Source organism: Tenrec ecaudatus, chromosome 14 (genome assembly GCF_050624435.1).
Source record: "Tenrec ecaudatus isolate mTenEca1 chromosome 14, mTenEca1.hap1, whole genome shotgun sequence".
NCBI classification, from domain to species: Eukaryota; Metazoa; Chordata; class Mammalia; order Afrosoricida; family Tenrecidae; genus Tenrec; species Tenrec ecaudatus.
In genome coordinates, this window is record NC_134543.1 from 109,862,735 (window position 1) to 109,888,579 (window position 25,845).

Consider the following 25,845-nt stretch of genomic DNA (forward strand, 5'->3'; position numbering starts at 1 on the left):
CATTTGTCATCCGAATAAAATATAACTTTGGACGAAGGAAACATATTCCAGTCAAGGTAACCGAAGGCAAAGCACAGCAGTGACCTCGGTCAACCAAACACTCAGACACAGGTTTTAAGAAAATGTATTTCATCTGCACGGCATGTTATTTCATAAAATCAGAGCAAGATGTCCCAAGGAACCCTGGGGAGCAGGCAACTTCTGCAGCTTCCCCCACGGGTGGGCCTGCCTCGGTGCTGCGGCTTGTCAATGCCCACACACACGTTTTTTTCTCTCGCCATCTGCTATCCTGTGTTTGCTATTTCGTTTTTGTTTCTATTCCAAAAATATGTACAGCATTCCAGATATTGAGGACATGGGTTCTGGCGAATTTTACCCTTGTACATTCCTTTTGTCTGTTTCCAAAAGCTCATGAACTACTCAAGCACAGACGTAGTGAGTCAGAGAGGGGCCGTGGGGGTGGGGACAGCAGCTTCAAGTCACCCCCTTTGGAACTGGTCATCTTTCTTCAAGGGGAACCTTGCAGGGCAGGAGAATCTTACGCTCCAGTCACATGTCAACTTGACCAAACAGGACCAGACTAATAGAAATGAGATTAGCTATAATGGTGTTTACAGTGGCCCGCAGGAGCCCTGGTGGGGTTGTGGTTACATGTTGGACTGCGATCTCCCAGGACGGCAGTTCGAAACCACCAGTGACTCCTTAAGAGAAAGATGGGACTTTCTACTCCCGTAAACTTCCTACTCTGTTGTGATCACACGTTCAGGAACTAAGTCCCAGGGACGGTCTATGCCGTCCTCTAGAGTTGCTATGAGTCACCATCGGCTTGATGGCAGTCAGGGTTGGGTTTGGGTTTTGTGGTTTTGGGTTATGGTGATCTGAGGCACTGAGGAGAGGACGCAGACATAGAGGGGACTTTTGGAAGCGGTAAGAGGCCCAGCTTGATGACTAAATCCTTTTCTGAAAAGCCAAGAGCAGATGCCCGAGAAGGAATACCAGTCTAGGGCATTTGCAGACGGGAGGGAGGGGTTGAAATCTGGAGAACCGTGGAATCACAGCTTAAGTGGCTGGAAAAAAAAATTTTTCCCCTCAAGTTCTGATCCTCAGAGAGTAGATCATATTTTCTCAGTAGCCTTGAGCTAAAGTGGGGGATTAGGAAGAAGAACTGCCAATGACTCTCAATGACTCAGTGCCAATGTAAACCAAGGAGCCAGCTACCGAGGGCCTACAGCTTCCCTTAGCTGTTTCCTCTCTGTTCCCCAAGTCCCTTGCTGTTCAGAGAACTGCTCTGTGTATCAAAGGTGGACACTGGGCTCTAGGTGCCAGGGGCTCTAGTGACCACTGGCAGAGAATTGAGGGGCACGGGAGGGTACTGCTCTGGAGCTAGGAGCTTGATGCCAAAACTCCACATTACGCCTACCACTCCCTGTGTTCAACTCCTCCCCCATCCACGCCAGGACATCTGCTTCTTGTGTTTCCGTTTCTCTGTGGCCACACTGTGCGCTGCCGGGGAGGCCCCCGCAGCAAGTGTTCCGCGCAGAGCTCACCTGTGCAGTTCCCGCCACTCCTGTCCAGTTCGTAGCCGACCTCGCACTCGCAGCGGAACAAGCCGGGGAGGTTGTGGCAGCTTCCGAACACACAGATGTTTGGGAGTTCACACTCGTTGATATCTTCGGGAGGGGGGCGGAAAGACAGGAAGGCAGATGTTGAATGTATTTCCCGGCACAGAAGCTGCCTGGGCCCGTGAGGCAGAGGGAACCATGATGAGGAGAAGGGAGATGAGCCGAGAGCAGGGCGGCTGCTTCTGTCCACCTGGAGCTGTGTCGGCATGGCCAGGGCTAGAACTTACGTGCTCAGTCTTCTGCACCAGGCGCCCCTTACAGGGGTGGGGGAGCGGGAGAGGGGCATCTAACACACACCCTTGGAAGGTTAAGAAGAGCCACCCCGTCCCCTCAGAGGAGAAATACAGATCATTTCCCCCGAAGATCTAACTGCTTTTGCTCCGAGGCAAACACTGAAGGGTCACAAAGGCAGGGAGGGAACTGGGGTTTTCTAGAAGGGATCTGAAGAGTGTACTTGACGTTCCCCCCAGGCCTGTGTCATTGGCTCCCACGGACGCTCTGCTTGTGCAATGGACACACGGGCCCAGCTTCCACCTTGACGCTGACTTTAAATAACTGGGTCACGCTGCCAGCAGTGATTCTGATTCAGAACAAACAAACAAACAAACGAACCCTTCTCCCTGCATGGACAGAAGCGTGACGCTGAGGGTGACATTTATGTTCTCAGAAGTGTTTTCCTTGGACGTGCAGAGGACCGAGAGTCAGCGAGGCATCGGGCAAACGATGAAGGGCGTACTCTGGTCTCTGGCCTCACGGGAATTTGATATCAAACTCTGCATACTTCATGTGAACTGTATAAAGAACCCCCAACGGGTCCACAACGAAGATGGCTATTTACAGTCACAGGTAACGCCTGAGGTCGCGTCCATGTTTTAACAAGGAGCACCTCTCAGCCAACGCTTGCATCCGGCCCTTGTTTGTAATCACGCGTTCAAGTCTACTGAGATCTTTTTAATCCGTCGCAGTTACTTTTTTTTCCTAAAGAGGGTTAATAGCCTTAAAGGTGACAAGTGTGGGTAAAGCTGAAGGACCCCCATCCTCTGCCAACAGGCTCTGATCTGACCAACACAGCTCAGGAAGAAAGAGCCCTACTCTGAGAAATAAGGTGAAGACGGGCCCAAGGCCAGGGCGTTCCCTCCTGGTCCGCATTGCACCAGACTGCTCGCTGTCCCAGTAGGTCAGCTCTTGAAAGCTCATGGAGAGACACACATCTAGGGCAGGATGCTCTAGAGCGGAGGTTCTCAACCTGGGGGTCGTGACCCCTTTGGGAGGGGGGGTCGAATGACCCTTTCCCAGGGGTCACCCGATTCATAACAGTAGCAAAATGGCAATGATGAAGTAGCAACGAAAATAATGTTATGGGCGGGGGGTGGGGTGGAGACTGAGAAGAAAAAAGAAAATAATGTGATGGGGGGGGGTCGCCACAACATGAGGAACTGTCTGAAAGGGTCGTGGCGTTAGGAAGGCTGAGAACCACTGCCCTAGATGGAGAAGTCAAAGTTCTCCTTCATTTCCAGAAACTAGACTGTGGCAAAGATGAAAACTTTTGCTTCCATCTCGGAAGATACGTTCCCACCAGGAGGGCCTACACTCTGAGACCCTCCACCCACAGGGACAAATGGGGGGCACCGAGGAAGCTGCACCCAGCTGTCTTCTCTCTGCTGTGACCAACGGGTGCCCCCATGTAGACCACCCGGCTGGGTTTCACGAGCAGTATGTAGCCAGAGACTTGAGATTTTCCTTTGGCACACACATCACTGGCTCAACTGGGTCACTGATATATTGCCAAAGAATCAGGGGGTGGGGGGTGGGCGGGAGCTTCAGGAATATTTAAATGATCAACTATCACAGGCCCCGTAGAGCTTGCAGTGGCTTCCCCATCGGTTACCGTCACAGGCTTTCCCGTCGGCGCTGGGCACAAAGCCCATGTCGCATTCACAACGGTATCCTCCCGGGGCATTGAGGCACTGGCCGTTGCCGCACAGGTTGAGATTCTCGGAGCACTCGTCAAGATCTGCAGGGGGAAGAAATACCAGTTACTTTCCCTGCCATCTTCCCACCTCGCAGCTCTGACCCACGCGATCCTCATGGGCGTCCCTGAGGGCAGAAGGGTTGGGTCAGCCCCAGCATCTTGAAGGCTAAGTGATCCCTAATGATGAACAAGCCAATGGAACAAACCAAGGTGAGCGGGACATCCACATGAGGCCACTTCTGTGACAGGCAATAAATAAAATATCATGGTTTGGGTCCATTTCTCTGGTTTCAGGACCATCTCAGCAAAAAACACAAATGAAGGGCAGCAACTCTAACGGCAGCCCAGAGCTTCCTGTCCAATTAATCTCTACACAGTTTTGCTACTAAGTAGAGGCATCAAAACTATCGAACACATGAATACGCCTAAGACATAAACCTTTGCACGGTTTTCAAAGTGATCCTTGCTGATGACAAAACCTCACTGAACTACGTAAAAAACAATGTCATATATGACAAAACATTGAATGCATTAAAAATATCCAGGTAAATCACTTAATGGGCCTTAGCCTATTTTACGTGTCAGTGACTTCTTATGAGTCCAGTGCTCAGGATAAAGTAATGCTATAAAATTCTTATGAGCAGCTATAGACCATACTATATTTTTTATTGAATACCAACGCCCTAATGGCCTAAACTGTGTTGCATGTGCACTCCTGTACACGATGTGTGTTCATAGTCCTTTATGCATGAATGAGAATGGAATCACATATCTTAACATGAGAGGAGGGGGGCTTCAGAGAGTTCACAGAAAATCAAATGAAAACATCACGGAATTTTCCCACAAGCTTTGTGAAGCTCCCATACAGATGTAGCGGAAGCCTTGGTGGTGGAGTGGTTACATGTTGAGCTGGGATCCGCATGGTCGGCAGTTCGAAAGGACCGAATGGAGAAAAGCTGGATTTTCTACTCCTGTAAACAGTTACAGGCTCGGAAACACAGAAGGGTTGCTATGAGTCAGCGCGGGCTCGATGGCAGTGAGCCCCGTTTGGATTTTATATGTGTAGCCGTTCTTGTTAATTCTCAAATATTAATTAGCTCCGAGAAGAAAATGTCATTCACTTGATGTGAAGCTGGAATTGGCTTAATTCCATACAAAGTATTCATGAATGTTGTACTTGAATGGCTAGTGAGAAAAAAATACATATGTATATAAATCGTCCACTTGATTCAGAATATGCTTCAACTATTACTTTATTTCATCTCTTTTCCTCATGTAGCTTCCTACAGCAAGCTTCCTATTGGATTTGGTGTGAAGCACAAATAATCAGTGAGCAAGAAGCACAAAGATATAGTTTCTGGCAAACAAAAGAGAGGGGGACTTGCTTTCCAACCAGTGGCACTGTTGCTGCTGCACTGGTTCCGATTCCTGCCGATTCTGTGCGACAGAAGGAAGCCTCGCCTCACCCACGGACGCGTGGCCATGTTTAATTAAGCTCATTGTGGCAAGCACCGTGTCAATCCAGCTCATCAAAAGTACGTGCGACAAAATCTCCCCATCCTGGGTCCCACAGGGCATTCTGGCTGTACTTCCTCTAAGACACCTTGTTTGTTCTTCTGGTGGTTCATGGCGCCATCCCTATTCCACATTCAAACGATCATCAAAAAGCAACCATTCTTCTGTGGTCTGCCTTGTTCAATGTCTGCCTTTCACACACCTATGAAGTGACTGAAAGTTCCATGCCGTGGGTTATATGTACCTTAGTTCTCCAGGGTACTTCCCTTCTGAACATTTGAAAGGGTTTTTTTTGTTTTTTGTTTTTTTTTTAGCAGCAGCCTTGCCCAATGCAATGTGTCATTGCTTGATTCCTTGTGACTACTGCTTCCACAGTCATTGAGTGTCGAGCTAAGTACAGTGAAATCCTTGACAAAGTTGATCTTGGCTCTGCGCGTCCTGGTGTTTCTTCTGGAGACAGAGTGATGAGGACTTTTGTCGTGTTTGAGACCGTAATCCTGGATCTTCATCAGCAAGTGCTTCAAGTCCTCTTCGCTTTCAATATCTTCACAAACACACACACACACACACACACACATATACTATATATGTGGGAGGTCTCCCTAATGGACTTGGCCCATATTTTCATTCTGGAAGGATCTACTTTCAAATCAGTAATCTTTTTTTTTATGTTAGTGGTTGTCTATAATGCCCAAAGGTGTGGAGTACTTTCCTTCTGTGATTGACGTTTTGGGTGTTACCTACCTGTACAGGTGAAGCCGTCGCCCGTGTAGCCTTCCTTACAGAGGCAGCGGTAGGACCCCATGGTATTCTTGCAGTCTGCATGTTGGCTGCACATGTGGGTCCCATTGGAGCATTCGTCCAGATCTGAAAGGAAAAGGTCACGTCATTATTAAAAGAAAGTGCGACATTGAACTTCAATAATACATAAAGGTTTTCTCGATAGAATTAATATTTTTATATTCGCAGGAATGCATATCACGATAAGCAGCTATTGGCATTTTTTGAACTCACCAGTGCATTTAATGCCATCTCCAATCCACCCCGGGCTGCAGCTACACTTGAAGCTTCCTGCTGTGTTCGTACATACTGCATGCCTGTCACAATTGTGTGCTCCGATTTCACATTCGTTGATGTCTGAAAAAACAACCCGTCGTTAAAAAACAATTAGTTGAGAGCGCCTGTTTGGTTGATCTTCTAAATCATTTGACAGCATTGAGAAGCTGATCGCATGCACACTACCCACAGTATAATAGTGGGTCAGTGAAGTACACACATATATACTACACATGTATGCAAACTCCCCCCCAAATTTTAATCCAAATCCAGTCAGTGGATCATTTCTGACTCATCGCCCTAGTATAAGGTTCCAAGGCTGTAAATCTTTACAGGAGCGGACAGCCCACCTTTCTCCCAAGAAGTCACAGCTGGGTTTGAACTACCAACATTGTGGAGGCTAGCAGTCCAACACAAATGCACCGTATTCCTACCGTTTTCACCTTCCATGTTTAATCTCGTAATTAAGAAAACCACCACTCCCTTTCAAAGAAGACTCTCCTCGCTCCTGTTGGAAAATCATTAAGAGCGAGCTAATATACATTCCCAGTGCATAATTTGCTGTAATGTTTTCAAGGTGAATAGAAATCAAATCTGTCAGTGGCTGTGGATCGTGCGCTTTGGGGCCGTTCAGGAGGCAGGATTCAAGGTTCTATTTTGTGAGTGTTTGTCTAAGTCATTATCCCAATGTCTTACGCTTTTGATACGCAGCAACTTCTGAATGAAAAATACTTGTGTATTGTGTGTGTGTGTGTGTGTGTGTGTGTGTGCAACAAAAGTAATCATTCATCGTTTTCAGGGCCGACTTAGGCTGAAGACTTCACTGTAGGAGCAAACAGGCGGGGAAACTGAGCCATGAGGAAAAGAAGCCAACCAAAAAAAGGCTGCCCTCAAAGACTCTCCTCCTCAATAATATGAAGGAAACGTGCTTGCCAAGAACATCTCTTTCGGTACAAATGTTCCCTTTCCTCCACAGATTTGCTCCAGACAGAAAATTCCTTTTTAAGATTAAAAATAAGCACAGGCCAAGAAAAGCAAAGAAATTCAAATTGAGGGCTGACACTACAACCTCCTTAACCCCCAGTGAACTTGCCTCCCAAAGACTCAAAAGGTCTGCTTTGTGCAGCTCTCTTGACAGCCAGGGTATGGTGTGCGCCACAGACCCTTGGTGTATCTCCTGTGAGCCTGGCACCCCCCTTCAGGGTCCACGTCGGGGCAGACCTCTCTGCACTCCTGGGGACACTGAGAGGCTTCCTGCTGCATCATCAACACCAACACCTGCCTTCCCTGCGACCTGGGCGCCGGTAACATAATCCCCAATGGAGCAAAGGGCTCCTGCTGAGGTAGCTCCCCGATGTTGCATGGAATAAAGCAGAAGTCTGAATAAAGGAGAAGTCCAATGTGAAGGCTACTGGGGTTTCTCAATTTGAGCTCAGACTGATTACCCGACCACCACCCATGGAGTTCTCACAGGCTGACAGCCAGAGGATCAGAATTAGCAGTGATAAGACGCTGGAAGGAAATGAATGCAAATTTTTACCAACTTCAGACAGTGCTGAAGTAAGTCTGCGATTCTCGCCCATGCACTGAGACCCACTGGCAAGGTTTCTCATGTGGAAGCAACCAGATCGCTTGAGAAATGGAATTACCCAGAAATACTTTTGTTTTCCCTGGAAACACTTTTGATTTTATACCATGTAATCGTCTGTCAGGGACCCTGGGGAGGTCGTTGGTTAAATGTGGGACTGCTCACCACTAGGTTGGCAGGCAGTTCAAACCCACCAGCTGCTTTGTACTGGCAGAGAGAGGCTATGGTCTTTCATGAAGATTTATAGTCTCTGGATCCCAAAGGAGAAGTTCTCCTGTCCTGCAGGGTCACTACGAGTTGGAACTGACTGGATGGAAGCGGTTTGGCTTTTGGTTTGGGGAGAGGAGGCCTCCTTCACGAACTGAGCCCTGCATTTGTGGAAAGTCGCCAGTTTCTGTTGAGTTAACTCTGCCGAGTGGCGGCCAATGTCTCTCTGCGCTCCACCGGGTTTTCAATGGCTGATTATCTCGAGAAGCAGATAACCAGGACTCGATGCCGAGACACCTCTACGTAGGCTTGATCCTCCGACCTCTTAGTGCGCAGCTGAGCAAACTCGAGGCCGAGTCTCCTAAATGAGCTGGTGCAAAGCCAGGCCCCACCCAAGAGGCACGAGGCAGTGTCCTGTTTCCTTGCCCAGTTTGCTTATTTACAATGAATCAGGCCCAGCCATAGAGTGAGGCCACCGAAAAATCATCATCCCGTTGCCTTAATTCAAAGACAAGAGACCCGCGTTCTCGCTTTCAAGTTAAACGCACATCCTCCCTCCGTCAGATTGAGCATTTGCCCCAGCAGAGTCGCAGTGTTGGATAAGCCTTGCAGAGAAAAAGGAACCCTTAACATCTGTGTGGGCTGGGAATGTCAGCTGGGGCGTGGGTTGTGAGTCCTGCTAAAGTGATTGGAGGGAAACACATGTTTATTTGTGAAAGTGGAAACAATCAGTAATGACAAAGAAGCCGAAATAGTTAGACACAGCTGTAATGGAACGCAGAGGACTTTTTATTTTTTAGTTTGCATGAAACAAAGTTCTTTGCCTATGAAATAGCATTTTTATAATTCAATTGTAGGGTGCTCTCTCTATATCAATGTTATGCATGTATGTGTTTTCACAAATATACAGAAACGCACACATACATACATACATGTATATATATTTACATATGTTATTAAGACAATCCTAGGTCTCTCTTTGGCTGTTCTGTGCTGTGTGGCTTGCGTATCCAATTAGGCAAGATACCTATCTCTGTTTATATTAGTTGCCTGGGACATTATAAACACTTGTCTTTAACATAGCCGTCACCAAGGTAACTTGGTGATATTCTAAGCTGTGAATGAACTAACGTTGGGCTGAAAGAATCCTAGTTACACAGGATTAAAAACATTTTGGCCCACATTTTTAAGAACTTGTTTCTAAGTATCCCAAACGTTCTGCCAACCTTCCTTGTGTAAGTCATTTCCAATCGACGTGAGACCCTTGGCTGCTAACGACGATGTTTAGAGAGAGAGGGCCGCCTTTTCTGCCTTCCCCGGTGCACGGCTCTGTCCATCTGCCCTGGCAGGCCTGCTCCCTCTAAGGCAACATGTCTGGAACGGGGAAGCAGCCTACGGATTCTACCAGCCGGTAGGAGAATTGGGACTAAATTCCAGGGTCCCAGCCTTTTAGATGAGGAAACCACATGTTGTGTATGTTCTGATGTCTCAGGGGCTGAGTGTGAAGTGTTTGTCCTGCAAGCCGAACTGGACTTCAACAATTTGAACCATCATTTTAGGTCACAAATTTAAAAGGCAGGGGGCAGGGGCGGGTTGACCCTTGAAGAGATCCAGAATTTCTTGGACTTCAAATCTATGTGTCCATCCATGTGATACACTAAAAGAGTCTAGTCTTTTTCTTCTTATCCATGTTGTATTGTGGTATCTATCATCTATCTATCTATCTAACTATCTATCTTTTATCTCTCTATCCATCCATCTATCTACAAAACAGCTACCATTTCAACATGTTTTACAAACACAGTTTAGTGCCATTGGTTTCATTTACCAGGTTGTACAATTCTCATGACTATTCATCCCAGAATTATTCTTCCGCCCTTACCAGAAACTCAGTGTCCCCTAAGACAACACTCTCCCTTACCCCCTCTTCCCTTCCATCCCTTGTAACCGCCAAGAAACTCTGGTAGCTCTACAGTGACCTATTTCCTATAAGTGGGGTAGACAGTACTTGTCCGTCGGTGAAAATCGCGATCCTTAATAGAGAGGGACATCGTGTCATCTACCGTGGAACACCCAGCTCTCGTCCCCGCAGTCTTAGGATCTGTGCAGATTCAGTGATGCAAAGCCAGGCTTGGCGTGCACAAGCTAAGAGCTTCCTTTTAAAATGAATTGTGAACACGTATAAGGAACTAGTAATACAGAATGTTTGGTAGACTAGAAGTTGCATCTTTAATTAAAATGACCTCTAGATACTGGGTCTGGAGTGTGTATCATTTAACAGGTTTTTTCTGTTTTTAAAATCATTTTATTAGGGGCTCATATAACTCTTTTCACAATCTGTACATACATCATTTGTGTCCAGCACTTTCGGACATATGTTGCCATCATCTTTCTCAAAACACCTGCTTTCTACTTGAGCCCTTGGTATCAGCTCATTTTTTTCTTTTTTAATACCAATCACTGTGCGATCACGTATGACTCACAGCAACACATGTGTGTCAAAGTAGAAGTGTACGCTACAGCATTTTCCATGACTGATTTTCCAGTAAATTTCTGGTCTTTCATCACAGGCACCTCTGAGTGGGCTCGAACTGCTGACCTATCGGTTGGTAGTCAATCTCTTAACCATTTGGGCCACCCAATAGTTATAGTTCTTGCCAGACATGGTGTCATTGGGTTCATATACATTATATGCCATTTACCTAAAACTATATTAACATTTCCTAACAATCTCAGCTTGCTTTATGGTATTGGCAATGGTGGTGATGATGGTGGCTGCGACCAAGGTGGTTTCCGCTCAGGAAGAAATATGGCCTGGGGCTGCGCCATTTTCGCTATTTTGGGCAGGTTTGAGTCCACTCTTCATGAGAAGGACCTTAAAATAACCAGTCCCTGCACATTCCTGTTTGGCGAGAATTTGGAACAGGGCATCCTGGAGACCCTTTTCCTGACAGAGAGTGAGCACTGTCCAATGAGAGGAACGTCTCTCCTCTCTGGGCTGACATTAACTTAGATGAGCACCATTACCCCTATGAGGTCAGATGCAATAGGGAACTGACAGGCCTTCCTCTCTTTTAGTGGCAGGCCACCATCCTTTTCCCTAAGGCCCATATTTAAACTAAAAGCTAAAAACAAGGCTGGGACTCTCACCCATAAAGCTAAGCATCATATGTACCCCAGAGATCACATGGGCTTTTGAGAGCAAACACACCCCGTGGCCCTCCCTGGTCAGAGCCAGGTACCCAGCTGCCTCCCCAGGAAGCGTGGCAGAGAGAACCCATAGGTGTCCTCGCTGGTGGCTTCTGCTCATTAATCGGTTAGAGTTGGTCACTTCTGAACCAATGGTCATATATGCCATTATCAGATGTATTTATAAATCTGAAGCTGTGCGTTGCTAGCCAGCTTGAAATGATAAGTAATTACACTCTGAGCTGCTCTTGAACTATGTTGAAGGTGGTAAGCCTTTACATTTACCACATTGCCAAGCTATAAATACTTGAATGTTTGTTTTAAGTCACAAGGCTTGCCAAATTGGCTTTTGGAATTAAAGTCTGTTATTTGGAAGGAATCACCCAGTTACCTAATGCAAAGTTATTATGGTCTCTATTAGGTTTTAAATTATGTTTTATGTCATAATCTATTATGTTACTCTAAGTAACTGCAGTAAAAACTTATTAAATCATTCCATGTATTTATCATCTCCCCCACGCTTAACAATACCAACCAGACACTTAAATATGTCATGCCTACAGAGAGCCTTCTTCCACTTGATGTTGAATAGAATAATCCCCTAAACATATTGTGGGGCAAATCTTTCTTATATGCGATTGGCATTAGACAAATACAATTACAGATGGTGTGATTATCACTTCCTAAGATTTGTTAAATCCCATGAATGAGGATTTCTGGGGCTAAAGCAATCGAATACATCCAAAGTATACTATTTTTAAATACATATATACAGTTATGTTTATTTTAGAAGTTTTCATAATAACAAACACTGTTGTAAACACTACAAGCCATGCAAAAAACTTGAGGGGGGGTTATATGTCGATCACTGCGATTGGTTCCTCCTCTTTCCCCTTCTCCACCCACCTGTCCCCCTACCCTACCCGCTGTTCCCATTATTGTTCCTGAGGGGTTTATCTGTCCTGGATTCCGTGTGTTGAGAGCTTTCATCTGTACCAGTGTACATGCTCTGGTCTAGCCGGTGGCGGGGGTGGTGGGACAAAGCATCAAAGAACTAGAGAACTGTTGTTTGTTTCGTTGGTGCAATACTGCACCCTGGCAGGCTCATCCCTGCCTTGTGACCCTTCTGTGAGGGAATGTCCAATTGTCTACAGATGGGCTTGGGTCTCCACTCTGACCCCCCTCGTTCACATCTATATGATGTGGGTCTTCTGATGCCTGATACCTGATCCTGTTGACACCTCCTGATCACACAGGCTGGTATGCTTCTTCCATTTGGGCTTTGTTGTTTCCTTGCTAGATGGCCGCTTGTTTAACTTCAAGCCTTTAAGATCCCAGGCACTCTATCTTGTAATAGCCAGGTATCATTAGCTTTCTTCACCACATTAGCTGATGCACCCATTTTTGACTTCAGCAATCTTGTCGGGAAGGTGAGCATCACGGGATGCCAGGTTATTAGAACAAAGTGTTCTTGATTTGAGGGAGGACTTGAGTAGAGGCCCAATGTCTGCCTGTACCTTGATAATTAACATATAAATATATGTACATAGACCTACCATATATACTCGTGTATAAGCCGGCTTATACACGGGTCAGTGGTACCCCAGTGAGGTGTAACATCTCACGGGTGACTGCCATTCCTCTGCTGTTCATTCAAAGTCCACTGACACTGCAGGGTTTTGAATGTTTGTTTACTCACATCTAACCAATCAGAGGCATCCTATGACACAGAAGCACCCATAGTGATTCACTTACGCTGGCAGTTGAACTGGTAAGGAAGTGTCTATGGCTATGTTCGATCTCTCCCCTCTGGTCTCTGTGTTAATTCACATCCTGCATTTCCCACCCTAGGCTTATACTCGAGTCAATCAGTGTTTCTGGTTTCCCAGGTAATAATTAGGTACCTCGGCTTATACTCGGGTCAGTTTATATTTGAGTACATACGGTATATCCCTATTGTTATATATTAATATATTTACCTATATATGCCTATATTTATTCTAATTTTAAGCATCTTGAAGATTAATGAGAGTTGATGAAATGTATGAATTGTAAAATTTGTTTTGTTAAAAAGTTATTTCAGTTATAAAACCTTCGATGAAGTGTTGGCCATGGGGCCATTCAGAAAGGCTTGTTTTAAGAAGGATAAGAATGTTCGATAATTAACCCATTAATGACTTTAATGTTACTTCATTCAGTACATATTTTACATCTATTTACCTTTTTGCACAGATAAACAGAAAACTTAGCATACATCCAGCCTAATATCTGACAAATATGAAGGCACTAAAACCTAAATTAACAAATTTCAAGGCATTAAATCCTAAATTACATTTTTTAAATGTTATGCAAAATGTTTTGTAATGGAATTAGCCTAGTATTACATTTAAAAGTTGTATTAATCTTTAAAGATGTAGCATTCTAGCCTAACCACTTAGTGTTTTTTGTTCAATTTGAAAACACACCTGTACAGCCCGTTTTTCCTTTTTTGCCGGAATATCCCATATCACAATGGCAGATAAAGGAGCCTTTAGTGTTTTCACAGGTTCCACTGAGGCAAATATTTGGATTCAGGTCACACTCATTGACATCTGTAAAACAGAGATATTATTTTTAGTACTGTGTTCGCATACTTGTTTCTGAAATATATAAATGAGAAAGAAAATGGTCATATTTAAGAATCCCAATTCACATTCACAGACTATATTTTAGGCTAACCATACTGACTGCCTTCTATCTGGGTCACAAATGGGCTCAAACAACCAACTAAATGGACTTGACTCTAGGCAGAGTGGGAACGCCCCTCAGTCTGTTTAGGTGAGAGTTTACAGAACTTTGAAAACAGTACCTGTAAACAAAATGAAAGGCTTTTACTTAGTCCGCAGAGAGTCCCTCTCAACTACTCAGCTAGGTATGAATCGGTGCATGCATGTACAGAACTGACTCAATGCTGGAGCAAGGCTCCCCCCAAAAGAATATACGAGCCAAATTCATGTCTATATTTTAGGAGCATTGATGAATGGACTGATCATCGCAGTGCAGGTGGTTTACAACTTTCACTTTTTCCCTACAGTTTTTTTTAATGACATTCACTTTAACTTCGAGGACTTTCCATTCAGGAGGGATTGTCCAGGAATCCTAGACTCTTGCTCCCATCCAAAATGGAGTGGCAGGAAGCAGATTTACTTCCCTGCCTGAAACAACTCATGCAAATGGGCAAATATATTTTGTTTGAAAGTTTTATAGACTTTGGATACTAAGCAACAAAAAGTAGTGCTGAAGAAGCAAAAGAAAGTAAATGGAAAATTATATGATTGCTCCAATTTATGGACTAGAATGACTAGTGATGAGGTCATGAAAGGTGAGGGGATTCCAGGTAGAGCCTTGTAGTGAACCTGAGTTGAAGAGACAACGTTGGAAACCTAGTAAGGCCAAGGTGCCTAGAGTTCACTGGGAAGGGTAAGCAACAGAAGAAAGATACAAAGAGAGAGAGATGGCAGGAGGAGAGAGAAAGCGATTGACAGAAGGTCCCTCTCAACTACCAAGCTGGGTATGAACCAGTGCATGCATGTGTGGAAATTACTCAATGCTGGAGAAAGAATCCCCCCAAGAGAATAAAGGCAACCATCTTCAGAGTTTGTAGGAGGTCTGGACTTGTGCCTGGTCTACTAGCCAGACTGGAAAACGTCATAACTCATGGATCACAAGGTAGTATATCCAGAGGGTCTTGTCCCAGCACTATGGTGCAGTGCAGTGAATTACATTATATGATCCTTCTAGCCAAAATCTTTGTGATTCACAGTGGCTGGTGAGGTGCCTGTGGCCCACCAAATGCCTTGGTCTACTTGCTGCTAATAAAAGTAAGACGCAAGGAATCTTTGTGGATGCAGGACCATAAAAATAAGTGTAGGAAACTATACGCACATGATGGGTCGGTTATGTCATTCCACTAGCCTTATGGAGAGAGAGGGGGGAGGGAGGGAAGGAGAGAGAGAGAGAGAGAGAGAGAGAGAGAGAGAGAGAGAGAGAGAGAGAGAGAGAGAGAGAGAGAGAACTGTAACACTGGAACCAATGAGATGTGGAGAAATAGCAACAAAGAAACAGTAGAAAACAGGCAGGGAGGATAGAGACCAACAGGAAATGTAGCAATGAGTTTCTCGGTCCACGGAACAAGAGAGTTAAGTGTTTGGGGAAGGAGGTTTGCCAGTGGGATGGGATGCCTCCGGGCCCTTCTAAGTGAGCTAAAGAGCTTTGCTAACACTCACCCAAGGATGGCAGAAGCCGGCGCAAAAAGTCAAGGACCAGAGCGAGGCCTGCCTGGGAGCCAAGTGTAGAAGGGACTTCCTGATGGAAGAACTGCATTCGGAATCACTCCTGAATCCGAAGTGTAACAGGCTAGTTTGGTGCTATGACTGTGAGTACGGTAAGTGCTGTGTGGCCACTGCACAGTGTGAGAGGACAGAGAACGCAGCACAGAAGTACAGCAGTCTGTGGCAGAAAAGGCTGGTGGCAGGATCCATAATCAGGGGGAAAGGAGGAGGTCTGTTTGGCTTCCGCCTCATAGGAATCAGCCTGGGGCTATTGATGCCCAATAATGACCCTCCTCCCTCCCTTATGAATTAGATGTGGAGGTCTGACCCTGCCCACCGTGCCATTTTTACAGAAGGTAAAATCAGCCCGAGACCAACTGCTGCTGAAAAGCTTAAAAATCAAGACTTGGAAGGATCAAACTGTTTCCAAATAATTTAACTATATTCCTGAATAAAGCTCAAGACTATTTCTAGGAATACAAAAATATCCAGCACCTAATAATAATTTACCATGCCTGCTATTGAATCAAAAATCACCAGGCATGCAAAATGACCGAAATTGAAGAAGAGTCTCGATTTATTCCAATAGACGAGGACATTAAAATAGTTATTATAGCTGTGTTCCATGTGTTCAAAACTCAGAGGACAACCGGAACATTTTAAGTAGTGAGAGAGAGAGAAGATATAAAAAGACCCAAGATAAACTCTTAGAAATGAAAACTGCAATGTCTTATAGGAAAAATACACGGGATGGGCTTAAAGGAGTTAGAAATCACAGAAGAAAAGATGAACAAGCTTGGAAACATAGCAATAGAACTATCAAAAACAAATTCCAAAATTTATTGCTTTCTTTTCAGATATACATTTCATTTGCATTTTGTCCAACATTTTAAAAGCCTAAAATGTACTAGTCACTGTGAAAGGACGGTTAAGTGGCAGAAATAATGTATAGGGATACATTGGAGTAAACCAATGGTCAACTGTCCAATATAATATACTATCAGATAGTCCAATGGTAGTTTCTTTATGGAAGGTTGACCTTAAAATATTAGTCCAATACCCTTACTTATTTTCTGTGGGGATCAATTTATCAATTAACCAAACTAACCTTTATGCAGCTTAGCAATGCTTGTGAATAACTAGACAAATTTGAAATTCTCTCTTCGCTTACCCACACACGTCTTCATGTCTTCAGATGCCATGAATCCATCATAACACAAGCACCTGTACTCTCCAGGTATGTTGGTACACTGGCCTCCGTCACAGATGTTGGGGTTGTCTTCACACTCATCAATGTCTGCACAGAGACACCACAATAGGCACACGTTACTGAGGCTGGCTCCATTATTCAGTGATGAATAGGTTTATTTACCCACGTTAAAAAAAGTTCAGCCTACTTGCCCAAGACCACTAACTTTCAAATGCAAATGAAACTTTACAGATCTCATCTGATCAGGTTACCATCTCTGGATGAAAAAGGAAAGAACTGTTTTCAAGATTCACAACTTCCTGCTCAAGCGCAAGGTCCACACCGCGTGACAGTTCCTTCTGTGGCGAGTGGTCTTGCGTCTATGATGAATCTTATTCTTATGTCACATTGTAAATGGGCAAGGCCTAACACCTTATGCTTTACTGATTGTTTATAGTGAAATTGCTTGAAATAAACATCTATACCAGAAACATGTTAAGTAATAATATCTGTTATTGACATTTAATCTTGATAGTCAAGTTTACAACTAGGATTTATTAGAGTCTTTTTCTCAGTCAGATAAAATCATCATGGTTTCTAAACCCAAGTTCTTTTCTCAACAAAAGTCATAAAAACAACCCTGAAATTCCTACATTGTTTCTCATCAGTACATGACTATGGAGAACTCTCTCTGTCTCTGTGTGTGTGTGTATACACACACATATATATACACATATACATATATATACACACACTTCTAGCCCAGGATGATACAGTAAGAAGGGGCAATTAGGCCACTGGTAATAACCTTTAGCATATACCTGCATCTACTGGAAGGCTTGTTACAGTACAGATGCCTGGGGTCTATGTCTGTTTCTGGTTCAGGTGGTTGGGGGCATGGTCTGATAGTTTGCATTTCTCATAAGTTCTCAGGTGTTGCTGATGTTGCTGGTCCAGGGAACACATTCTGATTCTCCCTGGATCACGCTCTATAAATACTGACCAATGGAGACTAGGTATTTTAAACCCCCGTTTACTGGGCACATGCCAAGTCCGATGCTAAAGGCCACACACAACCACACAAGTGATCGGAAGCCCATTGCATGGATGAGAAATCAGGCGCATGAACCCACCATACAAGGATATGGATCCAGGGCTGTATGATTCCAAATTCTAGGCTCTGAACCACTGGGCTTAGCGAACTCATTCAGCTCCACGTGAAGCTTCAACCTACTCACCGGTGCATGATCTCTGGTCGGGCATCAGTGCGAATCCCGGCTGACAGCTGCATTCATAGCTGCCTTCCGAGTTTGTGCAGAAGGTCTCACAGCCACCGTTCATTATGCTGCATTCATCAATGTCTAGGAAAAGAGAAAAACAACATCACCTTCCTGTTTGTGATCAGGGCCCACATTTAAAATTTCCCAGCATGAGTCACAGAAAGCAAACCAAAAAGAGGTGGAAGCCACTGCTTCACTTCCTCCAGAAATATTAATGGCACATCTGCTAAGTAATAAGAGGCAAGGATCGGATAATACGTAAGAGGAACACTATCCCTATCTCCCTCATGCTCACACTGAGGAGAGGTGAACAATTAAGTCAGCACACAATCTCTAACATGGCATGCAGGAGAAGAGGACAATTCCTAGTGGTGACAGGGGCACACGGGTGGAATTCCCTTGGTCAGAGGCTCAGCTAGAAACCTGAAATCCACTTTGCCCAGCTGAAGTTCTGATCCTTTCCAAGAACCCAAGTTAGAATTCTCCGTTGTCCTGGGCCATGTTTCAGAGGAATCCGGGCTGATTTACGGCTTGAATGGAAATCATGTGAGACTTGGCAGTTCCACATGATTTATACCCCAAACCCGGCAAAACCTGGCAGTCTCTACAAGGTTTCACTTTGACTTTGGGCATGACATTGCCACACGGCTTTCTGTGCCAGTCGCCTCAAATACCACTAAGCCTACAGAGGGCCAGCCCCAGAGCAAAATGCTTGCCCCACAAAAACCCATCTTTCAGAGCGTGCCAGCCCTAGCCTCTAATTCCACAGAAAATGCGAATATGCCCACTTTCTTTCCAACACGCATTTTCTTTAAAACCTTTTAGCAGATTGATACATGAGTTTAAATCATCTAGGTGACTGGTGGGCAGAGATTGCATCTGTGTTCTCTCGCTCTCCCTCTCCCTTTGTATTTTTGTCTTTCCCGCCACACTCATAGGCTCAGTTCATTTCAAGTGGTTAACAAACCCTTGCTGATTTTCCTTGGTGTGTATGTTCATATGGATGACTAAAAGCAACATGAGCCAAGTAACACCCGCTGGAGCTACAACATTCTATAGCCTTCATTGATCTGTTCTTCAAAGAGCTGGGGGTGGGGTGGGGGATGGGGTGGGGGCTTGAAATCTAAAGATGGTGAGTCACTAACGAGCAGAATTTTACTTGCAAGGAAACAATCCAGATGAACTGCTAGTAGTAACTCGCAGGTGGAATGCTGCAAGTGTTTTCGAGACCAGATGTAAGCAGATGAGGAATGGCAGGCAAAACTCACCAATACAAAACAGCCTGTCCGCAGTGGAGTGGTAGCCGGGATTGCAGGCACACTGGTACTTCCCTATGAGGTTCACACAGCGGCCATTGGGGCACAGGTTGGCGCTCAGTTCACACTCATTGATATCTATTTAGGAAATAAGAAGAGCAAGGATCCAACGTTAAGCTTCTGAGAAACAAATCCACAGAAACTCATGTATAAGAGAGAGTTTTATAGAAAGGTTAAATGTGCACCAAGAAAACATCCCAACCCAGTGCTGCCCAAGCCCACAAGTCCAACATTAACCCATTAACCCATATGTCCAACACCAATCCACAAAGTCCTCCTCCATCTCACAAAACAGACACAATGATGCTGACTGCAGGAGGAAAGCCAAATCAGTCAGTGTGTAAGCATCTCAGTGCTGGCAGGGGTCTCCACACGGCTGCTCCAGCACCCAGGGCTACAATGGGGGTAGGTTCATGCGGCTTCTCCTTGGGGATGTCTTCCAGGAAGTGAGCCTTGCCAGCTAAAGCAGGCACCCTGGTCCGACCATCAGAAAGCAAGAGACCCAAGAACTCTAAAGGCAAGGCTCACCGAGCCATTTATCCCTTCACCCTTCAATTAACTCCACATGTGCTTATCAGCCAGGTTGGCACAATAAACTAACTACCTCAGCTTCTGACCCTGACAGGAATGGGGGGGTGGGGGTGGGGGTTGGAAATGACTTCCACAAAGCAGTGGTTTACAAATCCCCCTCCTTACCTATGCACGCTGAGATGTTGGGGGACAGCTGGTGACCCGGAGGGCATTCACAGCGGTAACTTCCATCTGTGTTTAGGCAAACACCTCCCCGGCACAGGAGAGGGTCTCTCTGGCACTCGTCGATATCTGCAACATGAACATTCACTGGGTTCTGGCTGCTGGGTGCCTCCGGTCCACATCCCCTTTGCTAGGCCATGGCGCCCAGGCCCCACTTGCTCTGCATCCTGCATGATGGTCGCTCCCTTTTTGAAGAAAAATGCTGTTCACCTCACCCAAAAATGCCCGGGAAGGGGAGACAGACTCCCTGTTTCCCATGCAGAGGTGAGGCAGGCCCCACACGGGCAGAACTGACACAGGAGCATCACATCTGGGCCCCCTTGCCTCAAGGTGGGGCAGCTCCGGTGACCTTCACACTCCAGCGCTGTGAAAAGAGTCAGGCTGCACCGCAAATACAGGGGAACGCTGAGCTTCTCTTCTTCCTCCGTCCCCCCACCCCAATTCTGCTTCCCTCAATCCCCTTAGAAGTTCGCTTGCTCTCTCTCTCTCTCTCCCAAACAGAAAAAGAATACTTTTGAAAGAAGTCTCTTCATAAGATTTTCCCAGAAAATCTGACTTGAGACAACTTCTTCCATCTCATTTTCTAGAGATGCTGGTGAAAAACCAGCGATGTGATTGATGTCCAAGACAGCTTCCATTCGAAGAGTTCTCTGCCCTGGGGTGCTTAGCCCAGGAGTCAAACTCACGTCTCAAGGACACACAAGTGACCTCCAGAGCTATCCACAACCCCCACCATGAAATGCCTCACCCCCTGCGGCCTGTCAGTCTGCCCTGGGCGCTCCCTCAATTCTCAGCTCCCTGGACATCAGTCCAGGACACTGAGGGTGCAGGAAGTACCTGGACCGTACGCTACACGTCATGACAGCTGTTTGCAGTCCTTTCTTCCAGATGGTCCCTAACTTACCCATGCAGTTCTTCATCATCATGAAGCCACTTTCATAGCCTTTGTCACACCTGCACTCAAAGTCCCCGGGGGTGTTGACGCACTGGCCTCTGCCACAGAGGTCGGGAGAGATGCGGCATTCATCAATGTCTGAGTAAACACAACAAAGAAAGGCCGCCAGGTGAGTGACCCCAAAGAAAAGTCAACGGCGAGCCCCACCCCCGGGGGAAAGCTGCTCACGCACCTGTGCAGTTCCGTTCCTCTGAATCAAGGGCAAAGCCACTGTCACACCTGCACTTGAAGCTGCCGATGGTGTTCCTGCACTTGCCGTGGGTGCAGAGGCTCGGGATCATCTTGCACTCATTGATATCTTCAAGGAAAAGAAAATAGCGGCAGTCCGTGAGCAGCCACGCGGGAGATCCAAGCGTCCCCTAATTCACATGCAGACGGCTGCTGATCTGTTAGTCTCTGAGATGTCACGGTTCACAAGTCCACTGGAAGGACTTGGAAATAATCACTTTGAACCGTCATATTGTGATGAGCCACAAGAATGAAGACTTTCTAAATACTCCTAGCTCTTGCAATGCCATTTTAGAAGGCACTCGTAGAAAAACAGCTCATTGCCCCGAGTCACTTCCGAGTCAAAGGGACTCAATAGGACAGGGTGGGATGGCCCCACAGTGGTGTAAGTCTTAACAGAGGTAGATGGACTCATCTGTCTCCTCGGAAGTGGCTGGTAGGCTCAAACCACCAACCATTCAGCTACCAGCCCAATGCTGTCCCCACTGCACTACCACGGCTCCTGTGGAGAGGCAAAGGGTATGTTTATAGGAACGTCTGGGTCTTCGTCCACTGTCTGATGCCCGCTGTCGCTGTTGGCTGCAATCGACTCAAAGTGACCCCCAAGTGCAATGGGATGTAGCCAATATGATCCACAGGGTGCTCCCTGGCTGATGCTCAGAGGTAAGTCTCCTGGCCTTTCCTCCTGGTCCATCTTAGTCTTGGGGCTCCCATGTCAAGCTTTCACCACCTTACTAGCACACAAGCCTCCAGGAACAGCTGGGCAGTGGCCGTGCTCCAGAGAGAGATCCACAGGCCAGGAAGCAACCTCAGCTGTGTTTCTCATGATCACGTACCCTCCCTCCATCGCCCACCCCTGGGCGGTACAGACAGCTAATGCACTTGGACGCTAATCGAAAGGCTGGAGGTTGGAGTGCCCCCGCCAAAGGGGACCTAGGGGGAAAAAAAGTCCAGGGATTTCCTTCTGAAAGAGTCAGCCATTGGAAACACGAGTGGGCATGACTCTCCTGGAAGACACACAGAGTCGCCAGGAGTCAGAGTGGATGGAGGCTCCCTGGGAAAACAAACCCCTCCATTCGTGGCCACAGGCAGTGATGTGGCTGCTTTAAATCAGCAGCCAAGAGGCCTGAGTGCCCAGCTTGAGTTGATGGCATGAACATTCCCCCAAGCGGTTTTTTCCCTTCACCGACAGCTCACACCAACATTAAAATCTGTTTTCACACTTGGCAATGGCTAAGTGGGTGAGGCAAGTGGCCTTGGGAGGGCCCGGGTGGTGGGAACAAGAGCCCAGCACAGGGGGAGCATGCTGCTCCAAATAGCTGACAAAGCAAGAAACGCATGCTGGGATCACCCACCGATGGCCACATGGGTGCTTTTAATTGGAAGTCTCCTGGAGCAGGGATCGGGGCTCACGGAAACGCATCCCGCTGGCCTCCCAAGCAACGCAAGCAGCCACTGGGCACGGCGTACCTTTGAAGAAAGGTTTTCCATTTGTAACGTCTTTCGTGGCAAAGCCGGGTCCTCGGGGACAGAGCTCCTCGTACTCCGGTGTATTCCTCACGGGACACTCCTCGCATTCCTCGGTGCCCCAGGCCCCCCCAACCGAGCAGCAGCAGGCGTCCATGCGGTGGCGGCCAGCGATGGGCAAGCCACACTCCTCGTCATCGTACCTGAGGAAGCAGGTTTCCAGGCGGATGTCTGTGGGTGAAACAGAGAGGGCGTGAGGAGGGCTACTCTGTTTCCAGGGCCCCAAGCTGTCATGGCTTTGTAAAGTGTAGCGTGATGTAATCTGTTACATTCGTAGTGACTAGAATGCTTGTTTTTCCCCTCAAAAGGAATCTAGGCAGTGTGGTGGCTCTTCCGGACTAAAAAAGAGGCCCTTGGAGCCCTGGTGGCATAGTGATCACTAGCTGAGCTGTGAACCCCAAGGTCAGCAGTTCAAAGTCACCAGCCACTCCATGGGAGCTAGACAGGGCTGTCAACTCCTGTAAATAGTGACAGGCTCAGAGACTCACAGAGGCAGGTCTACCCTGTCCCAGAGAGTCACTGCGGATCAGCATCAACTCCACGGCAGTGAGTTCAGCTTTGGTTATCCGCTTGGTTCGCCCTTATTTCTATCTCAGACCGATGGAAAGGTCCTTGTCAGTGTTTGATCGTTCTATAAAAGGAGATTCATTGAGAAATACTAGGACCATTCAGGGAGATGCTCTGTCTTTGTACAGACATGCCTATAACAGATACACAGAGTCTGTGATGTCTTGACACCACCCCCACCCCTAACCCCCCACTGCGGCCCCTGCACAGGAAAACTACAGATCTTAGCTAACTCAACCACCCGCTCCTCAGACCACTTCTCTTCTGGCCAGTTGACATGATGACTTTAGATAGGAGGAATGCCCTACTTATGATTAGTTACAGAAGAAAAACAGCCAAGAAAAGCCATTCCCTCCCACCCCACCCCCCGCCCCACTCTCCTTGAGTGTTCTTCTCCCCTTACATATGTGCTTATGTGCACAATCTTCACGTGGGATACACCCAGCCCCAAACCCCCAACTCGAGGGATTGTTAGGAAGAGTAGCCATACTAACAGAGCAGGACTCAGATCCAGGATTTTCGTCCTGCTCTGTGACTGAATTCGCGTGGTTAGGCAACCCATTAACACACGAGTCTGAATTTTCACAGCTGATCTGAGGCGTGGTCGCACCCATCACTCGGGGAGCGCAACACAGGCCAGATGAGATTATTCATTTGAACATTATAAAGGACACAAAACACATAAAGCATTCACTTCCTTGTTTTCCCCTTCAGAATGGGGTCCCTGGAGAGCCTGAGCTCCCTCTAACCTTGAGAACCCCTCAAGCCTTCTGGAAAACACATGTTTAGATGCCAACTTAAGAGGGATCATTTAAAAAATGAATGACCAATGAAGCACCGGGCCATCTTTCAACCGAAGAAACTATATTCCAGCAAATTCCAACGCCTCTGAGACAAAGCAACCCAGACTCACAGTGGGACCGGCCGGCCTACTACTTAGAACAAGACCCTCGGCTTTGAACTCCAGCTTTTCTCTTTCACATTGCTTACACTATACGCCATCCACTTGTATATTAGAGAGCTTTGTTAGTTCTAACTTGTCAGTGATCCAAATGCCTTCCACCACACACCACTCTGTTAACCACAGCTTGCTCTTCAACTAAGGATGCTGTGCAGTATCATGTGCTTTCAGACGTGCAGTACAGCTGAGCATGGCCTGAGAACAGTGAGGCACACGGGCAGACATTACAGCAGAATGAGTCTGCCAGACCCTGCAAGCATGACTGTGAGCTATCAAACGTGCTGGCTCTGTAAACACATAGGGAAGCTCTCTGAGGACCTATGGTTCTAAGGGTCCTCCTACTTCATGGCCACTGAGACTCCAACAGTTGGATTCCGGCCATAACTAGTAGTCGCAACAGCCTGGGGCCCTACGCTTCAGCGTTATGGAATCGTCACTCCTGATACCCACAAGGTAAGGCTATCCCTAGCAGACATGAACGATGGTTTCCAATGGAGCTCCGTGTTGTTCTTATCCCTACCATCCACCCCAGATCGCACAGTCCACAGTGGATGAAGGGCAGACCTCAGAGCCCTTGTATGATAATACATCGTGATTTTGATGTACAGGATCGGTAAACACTAAAAAGGACCAACTGTCTCTTCACTGACATAGATTCTACTCCGTTTATAAAGAACAAACAAGGCTAAAACACTGTCAATGAAACCACCATGGATCCTAATGGGAATGCTACACTTGGGGGGGTTTCGCTCTGGCCTGAAAACTACATGTTCAGCTCTATCTTGTTGACGGAGCATTTAAACGAGCTTTTCAGGAAACAATGATGAGAAAGGTGAGCTCAGCACTTACCTAGACAGATCCTCCCTGTGGTATCCAAGGTCATCCCACTGGGGCACTGGCATTTAAAGGACCCCTGGCTGTTCACACACTGGCCGTTTTTGCACACTCCTGGGAAGACTTCACACTCATTTATATCTATGGGGAGAAAAGCGTGTTGTTAAACTACCTCTCTGCTTTATCCCATCGAGGGCATCATACTTGTTGCAGCAAAGGCCATTTTGAACCTAAGGGGTTGTAGGAACAGAAAGCTGGTGGGAATTCTTGGGGGCAGCTCATAACGGCTTCATCTCAGCTGAAGTTACAAGGGGTTGTATACTTAGCTTTAGGAGATCAGATTGTCTGAAAGTAAGTAGAGCAACAGAAAACAGGCCTTTCCAGCTAGGAAAGAAGATGCAGCAAAGTAGCTCTCAGTGAGGACCATGTGGGTGCAGCCCAAAGAGCATCTCTGGGGGATGCAAACAAGTCCACAGAAAGGGAGGCGAATGCCAATCTCCAAAAGTTTATTGAAGTCCCCGCATATAGAACTAGTTCGAGTGGCCACTTCCTGGGTGGTACAAATAATTAAAGCACGTAGTTGCTAACCAAAAGGTTAATGGTTTGAGTCTGCCCCAGGGAGTCTTTGAAGGCAATCTGCTTCTGAAAACCCAGCCACGGGGAACCCGTGTTCTATTCACACATACACGGGATTGCCAAGAGTCATGCTCAATTCCACAGCAGCTGGTCATGATAGCGATGGTCCTTCTCAATCATTCACCATTCACCCCGTCTCT

At 46.5% G+C, this 25,845-nt stretch overlaps 1 protein-coding gene across 2 annotated transcripts in view; it reads right to left on the reverse strand.

Moving 5' to 3' along the window:
* The window catches only part of FBN1 (fibrillin 1), a 256,213-nt gene that overhangs the window by 57,714 nt on the left and 172,654 nt on the right, over window positions 1-25,845 (reverse strand). For both annotated transcript variants that reach the window (XM_075530673.1, XM_075530672.1), the window contains exons 24-36: window positions 25,085-25,210; window positions 22,651-22,878; window positions 21,125-21,250; window positions 20,902-21,030; window positions 19,941-20,066; window positions 19,197-19,322; window positions 17,887-18,009; window positions 16,631-16,756; window positions 13,615-13,740; window positions 6,124-6,246; window positions 5,854-5,976; window positions 3,511-3,636; window positions 1,548-1,670 (exon numbers count right to left, since the gene is read on the reverse strand). In XM_075530673.1, coding sequence (XP_075386788.1) covers window positions 1,548-1,670; window positions 3,511-3,636; window positions 5,854-5,976; window positions 6,124-6,246; window positions 13,615-13,740; window positions 16,631-16,756; window positions 17,887-18,009; window positions 19,197-19,322; window positions 19,941-20,066; window positions 20,902-21,030; window positions 21,125-21,250; window positions 22,651-22,878; window positions 25,085-25,210 — 1,731 coding nt within the window. The remainder of the gene's footprint in view (window positions 1-1,547; window positions 1,671-3,510; window positions 3,637-5,853; window positions 5,977-6,123; window positions 6,247-13,614; window positions 13,741-16,630; window positions 16,757-17,886; window positions 18,010-19,196; window positions 19,323-19,940; window positions 20,067-20,901; window positions 21,031-21,124; window positions 21,251-22,650; window positions 22,879-25,084; window positions 25,211-25,845) is intronic.